At 36.1% G+C, this 14,446-nt stretch overlaps 2 protein-coding genes across 2 annotated transcripts in view; both read right to left on the reverse strand.

Moving 5' to 3' along the window:
• The window catches only part of LOC129109334 (sialic acid-binding Ig-like lectin 10), a 37,570-nt gene extending 36,697 nt beyond the window's left edge, over positions 1-873 (reverse strand). Inside the window, exon 1 of the mRNA XM_054621370.1 lies at positions 784-873. The gene's annotated coding sequence lies outside the window, so the exon portion shown is untranslated. The remainder of the gene's footprint in view (positions 1-783) is intronic.
• A 3,973-nt stretch (positions 874-4,846) lies between these two features.
• LOC129109336 (sialic acid-binding Ig-like lectin 14) lies at positions 4,847-9,561 on the reverse strand. The gene is made up of 7 exons (XM_054621372.1): positions 9,200-9,561; positions 8,693-8,807; positions 7,888-8,298; positions 7,316-7,612; positions 6,343-6,645; positions 5,644-5,925; positions 4,847-5,055 (listed from the first exon to the last, which is right to left on the reverse strand). The coding sequence occupies exons 2-7, from the start codon at positions 8,751-8,753 to the stop codon at positions 4,847-4,849; spliced, it is 1,563 nt and encodes a 520-aa protein (XP_054477347.1). The 5' UTR covers positions 8,754-8,807; positions 9,200-9,561.
• Positions 9,562-14,446: the final 4,885 nt, after the last annotated feature.

Genomic DNA, 14,446 nt, shown 5'->3' on the forward strand with positions numbered 1-14,446 from the left:
TGTATTTGTTGTAGTGCTTCATACCTTTAACAGAGACAGTTGATTTTAGCTGGAATGTAAATCCCTTGTTGTTATTATACTGGGAATACTCAATTCTGAGCTGATATGATCCAGAGTCTGACTCAGTGAGGTCATTGATGATGATGCTGCAGTTCCTCTGACTCATGTCAGGCTCCAACAGTGAAACTCGTCCCATAAACCCAGACTGAACTTGATTGTTCTTGTAAGTGCTGAATATCATGTCCGACTCCTCACAAGTTTTTGTATATGGTTCACATTTCATAAACAACATATGTTGAAGTGTAAAGGCATTAGTACTGCTGAAAGAACACGGTATCACAACACAGAGTCCAGCCTCTGCTTTTATTTCTCCTCCTGTGAGAGTGATACAGAATTGTTCTAGACACCGTGTTATTTCCCCCACTGAAGCACCTGTTAATGGAAACAGTGAGACAAAAGCAGGGAAAGTAGATATTTAAATCTTGACAATACTTCATGATATTTAATAAATGGTGAAGGAAGGCTACTACTGGAAGTGTATTTGTTTTACAAAACTGCTGTTTTCAGCATTTAACATGTGTCTTTACAAAAATAACTTCATAAAACAAGTCAATTATACTCAATATTATACAAATACGTCTATTCATCCCAAAGCACCCAGCTGAGTCAATAGATGCTTTGAGTAATGTCTCTTATGAGGACATTTATCACGGCAAACTGATGCTCTCTTTATAATATCTTTATTGTTGGCATCATAACAAGATCATAATAAAAGATGCAAACCTGTATCAGCAGTGATGCCTCTCACAGAGAAAAGCAGAGTCGCCCAGATGAGAACAAACATCCTGATTTGATGATTGAGACAGTCCGTTTCTTTTCCTGTCAGAAGTACAAACATTCTTAACATTCAAATGTTTCACTTGATGAAACTGGAGCTGAAAAATCTCCACGGTTGACAGCACAGATTTAAATACATGATGTTGCAGGTTCACGTTTTCTTTGGTCACATTGATACATTTGTCTAACATCATCTTGAGGGTTGTGAGTCCCACAAAATGTTTTATTTCCAAGAACTTTGTAATATATGTTCCATAAAACTGCTAAATAAATGAACTTAAAATATCTGTAGCTGCTTTATCTACAATGCCCACCAATGAAAAGCACACATTAGTTTACAAGTTAAGTGATGAATTCTAAAAAGCATTTTTTCATGACAGAATGATTGGAGGAATAATTTCTACACTTTCCATTTATAATATAAAAGTTGGTTTTAAAAAGTAAGGTAAAAGTTGTGTTTTACCTCTTTTCCTCTTGATCTCCTGTTCTCTTCTCACCACAGTGATCTCTGCTCCGTGTCTCTGCTCTGAACTGACTCTTCCTCTCTTCGTCTACCTTTTGTACTTTGTTCCTCTTTGCTCTGCAACAATTTTCAAGGAAGTTTCTCTTCACACTGCTGGCCTTCATTAGACTGCCACACTCACAAATCTCTCGAATGTGTGAAAATGTTAATATGAATAAATACTGTTTATCAAGTTGATGATGTGCGACTTTAACACTGAATAATGAAATATAACGATCTTGGTTTTTTTAATTATCTTCAGGACAGTGAATGAGAAAGGGGAAGTACCATATGTGTGCTTGAGAAAAAAGTGTCACCTTAAGAAACCAAATATCTCATCTACCAACTATCCTTCTACATTGTAATGCACAATACAGCACAGACATGTGCATAGTGGGAGGGTGGTGGATGTGCACGCATGTGAATGTCCTCTATTGCAACTTCCGTCTTTACTATAAATGAGTGTGTTTTCTGGTTAAAAGCAGTCAAGTTGAATCCTGTAACAAATTAAAAAGGGAAGTAAGAACACTCGATGACTTCCTTAACAAGGACATTAACCGGGTTATAGAGACAAATTGGACAAAACATTTTATCAGTTTTAAAACACAGATCAATCAGTTTTTTTAATTTAAATTGGCAAGCTAATCTACAATTTGTAGTTTAACAATGTATTTTATGTAAAAATAAATGCAGTTTAAAGGAGGGTGTAACTTTTTTTCAAAACTGTCTTGAAACAATACTAACATGCATATGTACATCTACATTTTTGCAATTGTTGTTCCTGTCCATACTGGCCCTGAAGACAGCCCATCCAAAGTCAATTCCACTGTGATAGATGGAGACAACATCTACAGTCCTTATTCTGTGAAAACATCATCATTAAGTTCAGCTGAAGCTATATAAAGCAGTCTGAGTTAGACAGCTCACTGGTTATCTACAAAAGTTCTTCTTTTAAGTATGAAATTTGCTCTGTGTCACTACCCTCCACTACAAATCAGAGGAAGTATAACGTTGGAACATCCCCATTTGAATTGTTTACCTGTTCTGCCAAATCCTCATATTAGCTTTGCAATGACAGTGGCTCTGTCAAATGCAGTGGTGCTTTAAACTAAATGCCAACGTCAGTTGCTAAATTACTTACAATACAATGCTAACATGCTGATGTTTAGCATGTAGAATTTTACCATTTTTACAATCTTAGTTTAGCATGTAAGCAGGCTATCATTGGTTAATTGCCATTAAACAAAACATAACAGAAGCGGATGGGAAACTAATTACTTTTGCAGAGATTTGTTCTTTTAACAAAAGTGAAAAAAAGGTTCAGATATAACAAAAGTTAATAAAATGTTATGTCTCTACCAGATTTCATGACAATCCATCCAATAGCTGTCTCGACAGTTACTTAAAAAACACAGTCCAACCTGATGGTGGAGCAAGAGGAAAAGTCACAGGGTGAACAAAGTCATTGGGGTACATCCCCTGGGGAACATGAATAACATTAAATGGGAATCCATCCAATAGTTGTTGAGATATTTCAGTCTGGCCCAAAGTGGTCGGACAAACAGATCATCAGACAGACCGATGTTGTCATCCTTTGAACCACGCTGATAAGAGACACCTCATCCCCCCCAGGCAGAGAAATGTGGGCCATTCAGAAGAGCTTTGGGCTGACCAGAGAGACTCTGAAGGCACATGCTTATCCTGGTTAAACAATATGTATCTAACGTAAGTACACTTCAGCTCTCTGAAGCAGAGAGGATGGAGGTGGTTGTCCCTTTATACGCCACTGGAGTAATGGCGGAGTAAACAATAACACTTGAATAAGGAAACTCTGTCCAACTTCCAGTCCACCCTCAGTTGAATGAATGGATTTGCACAGCCTCTAACATGTAGAGGTGTGAAGAGTTTCTGTCACTTCAGTTTACCACAGGCTGAATGTGGCATTTAAAGACCAAAGTTGTTAGAAACCGTTCACATGACCGCCATTAACTCACTGAAATAACAATCCATCATCAGTCCATTACATCAATCCATCACAACTGACTACAGCGAAGCAACTTTATCCTCAAGCAACTCTACAATGCAACAGTCCTTAAATCTCAGACATTATATCCTTCACGTTAGAGTACACTTCAGCGTCCTCCCCGTCGTCCTCTGCAGGGACACAATGCTTAGTCTCTTCATCCTCCATGATCATCACCCCCTCCAAGACACAACCTTCCTCTCCGCCATTGTTTTCTGTTTCCTCTTTTACTTCTTTCTTGATTTCAGCGTACTCTGTCTCTGTGGTCTCTTTCTTCTTTGCTGCCTCTCTGGGATTCTTTCTTTTCAACAGGGAGAAATCAATGCTGGCGTACTCCACATCTGTAGGTCCACCATTGAGATCAGGGGCTGCTTGCTCTGCCGCCGCAGCTCCTTCTTCTCCTTCGGCTAACTCTTGGTAGTAGGTCTGATCATCCTCGACTGTTTGACCAGCATCTATCTGTCAGGTACAATGTAATTATACAACTAATTTAGAAGCCGCTACATGAATGAAACAGTACCGTTTAAAAAAATCAGTTTGAAGCTTTATGCCCTTAAACACTTATATTACTTCAACAACCTTCATCCTTATGTGCTGTATTTTTGGGACAGTCTAAGTTGAATGTAATGTCCATGTATACTTTAAAAAAAAAAAAAAAAAAAAAAAAATATATATATATATATATATATATATACACATCTATATAGTATAAACGCCACATAGTATTTTTTACAACAATATTCTCCATTGGCATCTAACACTCTGAGGATATCGACTTACGTTACTTTTAATCATTTCATTTTTCTTAATTAGGTGCCAAAACTATTTAAAATGTAAATATACATTTGGTGTCTGAATTACTTTTTTGTCTCTGTTAAAATAGTCACTATCATGAAAGAAGAAAAACATCAACATCACCGGTGATCACAACATTTTGAGCAGAATGAATAGAAATACCAGTGGATCCTCTAGACTGGTCACCATCTCCACAGTTCCATCCAGCTTTCTGGAGATCTTCTGATTTTTTCTGTGAAAATTTGTTTTAAATGGTAACAAATTAACATTTATTAAGGTATATTATTCACAAACAGCAGTAACAAATTAATATTTTGATTTAATAGTGTACCTGTGGCATTTTGTGATCAAACAGAAAATGACTGCTGAAAGAATTGCACCAATCGAAAAGGCAATGATGACTTCCAACCATGAAACTAGATCTTTGGACTCATCTGCAATGAAGGGGAACAAAAGATAAAAATGTCTGTCTGTGTCGTTCTGAACGCTAATATACCATATTTTTATTTTCTTCTGACAGACAAATACAAAAGGTCACAGTGGAAAAAATGAGGGTTAAGATGTCATGAAGCAGTGGTCTACAGTAGCTTAACTGTTTTAGTTGAGAACACTTACCATCTTGTTCTGACATTTGTATGTGAATGATGAGGTTTTCTTTAGCTTCCCCAATTTCATTGCTGCTGACACAATTAACAGAAGTGTTGCTGGTCTTTTACAGTTAGAGTGGCGGTGCTGTTGACTGTGTGGTTTGACACAGTGGTGATGACAGAGTACTCAGTGTGGTTCTCCAACAGCGGCCATTTGATGGTGGGTAATGGAAACCCCTCACTGATGCACACACAGGTCAGGACCTCCGACTGAACCACACACCCAGAGTTTTTTAAGATCTTTGAAAACCCTGTAAGCACACAAGCAGAATCACAATGTTTATTTATTTTATTTTTTTATTTTATTTGCACAATTGAAAAAGATAAAAACATTACATAGATAAATAATATTACAAGGCAGGAAGAGGCAGAAAGCCCACTGGGCTTATTTGAAGCCTCCACCTAAATAATATAAAAAAAATCACAATACTATAACTCATACAAAAAGAATATACATATGTTATGACATATTGTTGAAGAATGTTTACAAGATATGATTTATAATAACAAAACATTATAAACAACAAAAATAGAAAGAAATAAGAATAAGAGTGTGTGTATGTGTGTGTGTTGTGTGTGTGTGTGTGTGTGTGTGTGTGTGTGTGTGTGTGTGTGTGTGTGTGTGTGTGTGTGTGTGTGTGTGTGTGTGTGCGTGTGTTCATATGTGTGCATTTGTGTGCATGAGAGAATAATCCGGGTTTGATTTTGATCAAGGTCATTTGGGTTTGTACCCCTGCATTTACAACAACTACAGATTAAAAATACAAACTGAATGTCACAACAAAAGGCTGATAGTGTGAAGTGTGAACGTAAACTTCCTTTCAGTAAAATCTACTTACAAGTAACGGTTACATCAGCATATGTAGTCACAGTCTTGTCCAGGTGTTGTGTTGTACAGACGTACTGTCCGGAATATTCTGCCGTCACATTAGGGATGAAAAGTGTGGCTGATCCAGTGTCGTTCTGCAGGTCGGGGTCAAGTCCATTGTGCAGCTTCTCGTTGGAGCCAAATACAGTCCATTTGATATGAGATGGAGGAAAACTTTCAACGCTACAGGTTAAATTCAGAGCATCTCCCTTCTCAACAGTTGTATTTCCAGTGATAACAGGTTCCTTCATATCTGTGAAGCACAATTATTAATAAATTATTTCAAGTTAAGATATGGTGAGGAGGTTGGAAACAGATGCAAGATATTTTGTGATTTCATTAATGCATTGTCTGTTCTTATTTACTACCATGGGAGGGCGCCAACATCTAAAGATTTTCAGACTCTAAACATACTGGTTTGAAAAGACAACACAAGTTTTTATGATTCTAAAGCAAATACAGTACATATTTTTATTGAAAATGCACATTGAGGTGGTCCCACATATATTTGAAGTTTGGGGACAGTGGAAGTCATTAAGGATTAATTAAGAAGGCTTATCAAGGTTGTTCTCTGTTCTAAACATAGATGAAGTTACTTGATTAAAACATGAAAGAGTAAAAATACTAAAATACATTTTCCTCCCTTAGAACAGCTGTACAATGTACTTACATATGACTGTTACATCAACCCTTTCCACCAGGGTTTTATTCAGATACTTTGCTCTGCAGATGTACAGTCCTGAATCCTCTGTTGTCACATTAGAGATGGAAAAAGTGCCCATTCCACTTTCTCTCTGCATGAAGATCGCGGTGTTGTTCTCCCAATTCGTTTCTGATCCATTCAGAAAGTTTTCCTCAGAAGATTTTGTCCACGTGATGAGAGATGGAGGGAAACTTTCAACACTGCAGGTGAGATTCAGAGTCTCACCCTCCTTCACACTTGTATTCCCAGTGATTTTAAATTCTTTCACATCTATGGGACCAAATGACACACTGTTTTATACAGAGATAAACCAATCAATATTTATTATTATTATTATTATTATTATTATTATGATGATGTGTTAGAATGCCATCTTGTAAAATTTAGTTCGTTGGCAAGAAAATTGAATGAAAACTGTTGTTTGAAGGAGACGATTTTACCTCAATATAAAATAGGAATTTAAGAGGGAGTTGTGACATGCTCAACTTCCTACCAATAGCTTTAATCAGCTTATTAAACATAATTAAAACTACTAATACAAAGATTTGATTTTAATCCAAGCAAGTATTTTAAATGTATTTTTTTCAATTAATTGCCTTATCATTTGAATTGTGTCATTGACTTCGGGACGGTCGAAAGATTATTTGGGGACGATTCAGAGATGGTAAAAAAAAGAAGGTAAGTCAATTATAGCTCTCAGAAAGAAAATTGGATTTGACAAAAAACAGAATCAGCAGGTCAGACAAAGTCGGAAATCGGCAATCTGTTCATCTCCAGTATTACATTGATTGACACACAGATTTCTAACTTTTCCTGCACAAACACTGTTGAACACAGCTCAGAAAAACATCCAAAATTACATGAGAGCACATCTCTTCGTAAATATTTTAGATAGTAAAAAGTAAAGGTAATAATAAAGTGCAGTATGTGCTATACTCACAGGTCACATTCAGAGTCACTGTCTCCTCTGTACTGATGTTGTTTGTGAAGCTGACCTTACAGGTGACATTGGAGCCGTGTTGTTCAGCTGAAGGGTTAAAGGTCAAAGTTGAGCTGTGTCTCTTTGTGACAGCAGTCACATTCTCAGTCATGAAAGCAGTGATGTTTCCTGCTCCTCTCCACGTCCAGGTGACTTTAGGATCAGATCCAGAGCAGAGACCAGGAGCAGTGCAGGTCAGTGTGGTCTGCTGTCCCTCTGTCAGAGGAGGAACCATCACTGTGGGCTTCTGGGTCAGACCTAAAGTGAGAGATGTCAATGAGTGGAATCAGGTGATCAGGCTGAAGGTCATGATAAATTTAACTTCTGACTAAAACAATCTGATACTTTGTTAAACATCTCGATGGGACAATAAGTAGGAGTTGTATCAGGAAATGTCGCAGTTTCTACTTGTTGCCCACAGAGGTCGACAAATGCCAAACATTATTTCATTCTCCATTCAGACTATAAATACAGCAAATATGTTGAATAGAATGAACATCTTCACAGTGTGTATTTGTTGTAGTGCTTCATACCTTTAACAGAGACAGTTGCTCTTTGATAGAATGTATATCTATCATTATTCCCATACTGGAAACCATTAACTCTGAACTGATATGATCCAGAGTCTGACTCAGTGAGGTCATTGATGATGATGCTGCAGTTCCTCTGACTCACGTCAGGCTCCAACAGTGAAACTCTTCCCATAAACCCAGACTGAACTTTTTTGTTGTTCTTGTTAGTGTGGAGTATCATGTCTGAATCACCACAACTATATTTAGATGGTTCACATTTGTACCACACCATATGTTGAGGTGTAAAGCCATAACCAGTGGTGAAAGAACACGGTATCACAACACAGAGTCCAGCCTCTGCTGTTACTTCTCCTCCTCTGAGAGTGATACAGAATCCTCTGTCACACCTTGTTATTTCCCCCACCGATTCACCTGTTAATGGAAACAGTGAAAAAAACATGGATCCGGGTTATTTTAATATGAAAATAGACCCTAGTATTTAGAAAATAATGATTTAATAAATTATGCTTTGGTTTCATATCATTTGCTGTTGGAAGCAATTTTGATCAGACAACAGAACATTTCCGTATTAAACTCAGTTTCTTCATCCATGATTAATATGAAAAACAAAACAGACATTTAAATACCTGTTTATGCAAGTCTGAGTTTCAAAGAATGTAAATAAATGCTTAGGAGAACTAACTTCTCGTAATGTGACAGCGTGTCAGGTAAACATAAAGACATTCATCGTTATTGCCATCTATTTTGTTCATGCTTCAAATCTCTCATACAGGCATGATAATAAGATTATAATTTAGATGCATACCTGTGACAGCATTGTTGTCTCTCACAGAGAAAAGCAGAGTCGCCCAGATGAGAACAAACATCCTGATTTGATGATTGAGACAGTCAGTGTCTCCCTCCAGAGGACAAACTTTACACTGAAAGTGCAATAAACATAAGAGGAACTGAACCAAAGAAGCTCCACAGCTGACATCACAGAGCTTAATGCAGGACGTCGCACGTTCAGTTATTCCATAGTTGCAACATCTGATCTCAAAAAGATCCTTTATACTGTTAGTGAATATTTTTAAGATAATCTTTACAGCAACTGTAGCTTTGGGACAACTGAACCTTTTTACTGAATTCACCACCAACTGTGACAAATATAAATGAATACTCTCGTCCCCAAGCACTCTTTCTCATAGTCCCCCTTTACTTAACCAGTAAATCCAGTAATGTTGAAAGACAACCGCAAGAATGAATCAGTTAAACAACTTACAATTACAGTTGAAAAGAAAATGTAAACATAACTATAAATGTTGTGCTTTACCTTTTCCTGTCTCGCTCTCGTGCTCTCTTCTCTGACAGTGATCAATGTAGAGTGTTTCTTCCTTTAACTGACTCTTCCTCTCCTCAATTTCTATTTCTTCTCCGTTTGTGCAACAACAAGGTTTCCCCACAACGCTGAGCAACATTTCTCCTCTCCTGTGACCGACAGGCTTCTTCACGCTTATAATCTCATTATATCAATATATATGTGTATCATATCATTAATGAGACATTTGTACCTTCAACATTGAATGATGAAAAGTGTTTTTTGTTTGCTTATTTATTTTTAAATCATCTGCCCAACTTTGAGGTAATGTGAAAGTTTTTTAAAAGGGAAGTACTCTAAATTAGGGGGTTTTTTCAAAATAAATCTTGTAATCTTGAGAAACCACCAAACCATTTCAAGCATTGAGCAAAAATGTACAGTATCATATTTCAAATACATGACTCACAAACCATTTGGCATTCATAAGATGCAAAAAGACAACATGTAGCACAAGTCATTTGTGGATTACAAAGCAAAAAAATGCAAAGCAAGGATGGAAACAAATCCCAACAAGTACCAACTACCTGGCTACTAACTATAACGTTACTCATGAGCTCCACATTTACTACAACAGAAAAATTATTTAGGAAACTAGATACATTAAATAAGTAGGTATTATTTGTATGCAGAACTCTCACATGTAATGATGTAGTCAAATTGTTGCAATCTCTTTTTTTAATATCTTTATTGTTTGCATCATAACATGATCATCATAAAGATGCAAACCTGTATCAGCAGTGATGCCTCTCACAGAGAAAAGCAGAGTCGCCCAGATGAGAACAAACATCCTGATTTGATGATTGAGACAGTCCGTGTCTTGAGTTCCACAAAATGTTTTATTTCCAAGCACTTTCTAATATATGTTCCATAAAAATGCTAAATAAATGAACTTAAAATATCTGTAGCTGCTTTATCTACAATGCCCACCAATGAAAAGCACACATTAGTTTAAAGTAAAGCGACAAATTCTAAAAACCTTTTTTTACGACATTGGTAAGTGAAAAATAATTTCTACAGTTTCCATTTATAATTTTAGAAGATGTTTTAAAAAGTAAGGTAAAAGTTGTGTTTTACCTCTTTTCCTCTTGATCTCCTGTTCTCTTCTCACCACAGTGATCTCTGCTCTGTGTCTCTGCTCTGAACTGACTCTTCCTCTCTTCGTCTTCCTTTTGTACTTTGTTCCTCTTTGCGCTGCAACTATTTTCAAGGAAGTGTCTCTTCACACTGCTGGCCTTCATTAGACTGCCACACTCACAAATCTCTCAAATGTGTGGAAATGTTTATATAAATAAATACTCTTTATCAAGTTGACAATGTGCAACTTTAAGACTGAATAATTAAATAAAACGATGTTGCTTTTTATTTATTATCTTCAGGACAGTGAATGGGTGAGGAACTCAGAGAAAGGGGAAGTAGAAAATATAGAAAATAGTGTCACCTTATGAAACCAAGTATCTCATCTACCAACTATCCTTCTACATTGTAATGCACAATACAGCACAGACATGTGCATAGTGGGAGGGTGGTGGATGTGCACGCATGTGAATGGTCTGTATTACAACTGCCGTCTTTAATTAAGTGCATGAAATACTGGCATATAAAAAAGTTTAATATTTATTTTTATCCTAGTTCTTAATTCAACTGCAAGAACCTCTTCATTTCTAACAGTATGTTTTTTATGGTTTATTGTGCAACATCTTTAAGTTGTGTTCTCGGAAAAGTCTCGGAAGTGATCATTCATTTAAACATTGCCTTACATGGCAGCACCATATTCTTTCTAATAACTTCCTGTTGACACTTTGAAATGGTAGATTATGACTATAACTATATTTAGCTGAAAAATGGCTACATGTTTGTCCTCATCTGCTTCTACATGCTGCATATTGAACACTCACTACAGAACCTGTCAATATTGCAGAATGTACCAGACGGAAAAAAAGGTTTTGTTGTAACTGAAAGCTCATGATTTCATCGCAAACATAAACAAGTGTGTTTTATTTTTAAAAGAAGTCAAGTTGAATCCTATAACAAATTAAAAATGGAAGTAATCGATGACTTCCGTAAGAACAGGTTTGAAGAGACAAGTTGGGCCAAACAGTTCATCAGTTTGAAAAAACAGATCAATCAGAAAGTCCTTTTATACACAAGTAGAGTAATGGCAGAGTAAACTTCCTCATGGTTGTGGGTAAATTTAGCTGGGACGTTTATGAAAACTCAATAAATTGAAGCACAGAAACACTTGAATAAGGAAACTCTGTCCAACTTCCAGTCCACCCTCAGTTGAATGAATGGATTTGCACAGCCTCTAACATGTAGAGGTGTGAAGAGTTTCTGTCACTTCAGTTTACCCCAGGCTGAATGTGGCGTTTAAAGACCTGTTAGAAACCGTTCACATGACCGCTATTAACTCACTGAAATAACAATCCATCATCAGTCCATTACATCAATCCATCACAACTGACTACAGCGAAGCAACTTTATCCTCAAGCGTATTGAGCTATTTTTTTTTTTAAGTTTGTTCTACAGAATTAGCTAAATTAAAGTCATATTTAGTGTCTTTTGTTTCTTTTTATTTATTTATATGCTAACATGTTGATGTTTAGCAGGTAATGTTTTTAATTTAGCATGTTGGCATGCTTATACTTGCTAATAGCAGTAAATATAAAGTTCAGTGGAGGCTGATTAGTCAGAGCAGGTGTTTGGTCATGAACCAAATTATTCAGATTTTGATAAAAAACTGTCTTGTAATTTGCAGGTTGAAATTCAAAAACCACTGATCCTGTATAGTCTTCAGGTGCCGATTAACAAAAATAAAACTAGGAAAGTGTATTTGAACTCACCCACTTTTCTATGTTTGTTTCCAAAGAATGTAGCTAGCAGAGACGGCTCCAAAAGTAACTGAATCAAGCAACAAAGTTGTCAACCCTGACAGCCCGTCCATTCAGGACTCCTTCCAAAGCCACTCTCCTAAAATTATTAATATGAACGCAAACAAAAGAAATGTCTATTTTAGGTGTCGACTAACAGCCTGTGGAAGACAGAATATGATTAGGCACGCAGGTAGACAGGCAGGATAACACAGTCCTTCCACAGCCACTAATAGCGTTTTTTTCCCCGTTTGTTTTTAGTCCGAGCATTTGATTCATTGATTGTAATGTAATATGTATTTCAACAAAAATATCAAAAACGTTTTTGAAGAAGTTTAACAACCCCTTCTTTAAACAAAAATAAACACTGAATGTGTTTTATTAATATTCTCTATTGACCTAAATTCAACTGTATCGAATATCATTTAATCAATTAAATAATAATTATTACCAATAACACATTTTAACATCAATTATTGATCTAGATTAAACTTTGCAAAGCCTTGCTTGCGAGGATTGGTGTTTCAGTTTGACTTATAAAGCCTCCATTTTAGGAGGAAGTCAAAACAGTTTTTGTTCATTTAACCAAAGAAGTGAAATTAAAAAGTAAAATGAGCACAGCATGTGATTCATTATGGTGATGTTGATTTTCAAAACAATGGAATGAGACAACATGAGAAAAAAAAGGTTCACAGTTTGTTTTCTATCAATAACAAACTTCTTCCAGTTTGTGTCGTTTTCATTTTATTTATGTTTGCATGGAAGTGAAGACAGATGAATTTGCTTGAGGTGTGAAAGACTTGTTTAAAATAAAAGAGCAAGCAAACTACATCATTGCGGAAATCCTACTGTCATTAAGTAACCAAAAAAACCTGATCTGAATTATTGTGTCAATCATATATGTTGAATAAAACCCTCAATAATGACCATTATGATACCAAGTATATGGCATACACATTTCCTTTACAACACACTTTGACAAAAGATTAGGTAACACATACTTGATATTTCTACAAAAACATTAAATGAAATATACCCCCACCCCCAATGAGGCTTTCAAAGACAGGAACTGGTTATTGACTTTGTGCATACAGGCAATTTAAGAATGATAGCCAGCATTTCCATCATTAAGTCAACAGAGCAATGTCATAATAAAACTTATGTGAGTCAAAATAGCAGGGAACGGCATTTTTTTTTTTTTTTTTTTTTTTTTTAACATGTTTTTGCTTGGAGTGTATAAATAACGCTCAAAACCCTTCCTCGCTTTTTGCATCACATACCACATTTGGTAGACCTGCTCAGGTTTCTCTGCACTGTAAATGTTTATTTATAATATTTCAAACATAACAAAATAAAATCAAGATTTTACGGCAATAAAGAGGTACAATATTTGTAAGTATGGAAAACCTGCAACAACTTTTCTGTTAAACGAGTAACTGTTATGTGGCAACTAAAATAGTGACAGCGATGCCTTCTCTTCGCACAGCATTATTGGAATGTTTTGATGTCAGAGAAATTATCATATACATCTTAGCCATATCATTTTTCTTTTGTCATATACAAACCTGAGGCTTCATCAACACGGTTTACTTAAACTGGCGTTTTGGCAGAGAGGTTTATTGGGTTCATGTGTACAGATTAAACTGAAAAACAAATTTTTGTTTTCATATTGCCATTACTGCCTATGAACAGTCAGCCCATTTATGGAGGTACCACAGTGAGAGTTGTTTGCTGTGTTTTGTACTCCTACTGATTGTAAAATCAATTGGAAACAGCTCACAGAGACACGCCTTGATTAAGTTAATCCATCATTTTAAATGAGAGTGCCACAGTGTGGCGTTGTTTCATAACATACATTTATAAAGCCTTGTTCAGAGCACATGTATCAAAAGTACTTTCAATCTCCAAGAAGAGATCATTGCACATCTCTAGCTAGAATTTACTTCCCACTTAAGCCTTCTATCAACATCAATACATAGAGCATAACAACATCTGCTCAGCAGGAGAAAATCAGTGGGCAAGTTGCATCCTTGATGCTCAACACACTGTAGCAGACGATTTGGAGAGTCAAATTATGGCCGTTACTTTCAGTATCTTAGAAATGTGTTCTTGCAGAGAAAACTGTCTAGGCCAGTTTTGCACAATTCATTTAGAGGACTAAATTCTTGTTCATGACTTATATTGTTTAAACAATCCAACATACAATCCAAAGTAAATATCAATTAGAATTTTTACTACATAAGTAATTGAATGGAAGTGAAAATAGAGCCATAAAAAATATCAATCAATCATTACCTGTTGTCTTATTAAAAATGGCAGACCATGTTAGTCAGTT

This window comes from Anoplopoma fimbria, chromosome 20 (assembly GCF_027596085.1).
Source record: "Anoplopoma fimbria isolate UVic2021 breed Golden Eagle Sablefish chromosome 20, Afim_UVic_2022, whole genome shotgun sequence".
NCBI lineage: Eukaryota > Metazoa > Chordata > Actinopteri > Perciformes > Anoplopomatidae > Anoplopoma > Anoplopoma fimbria.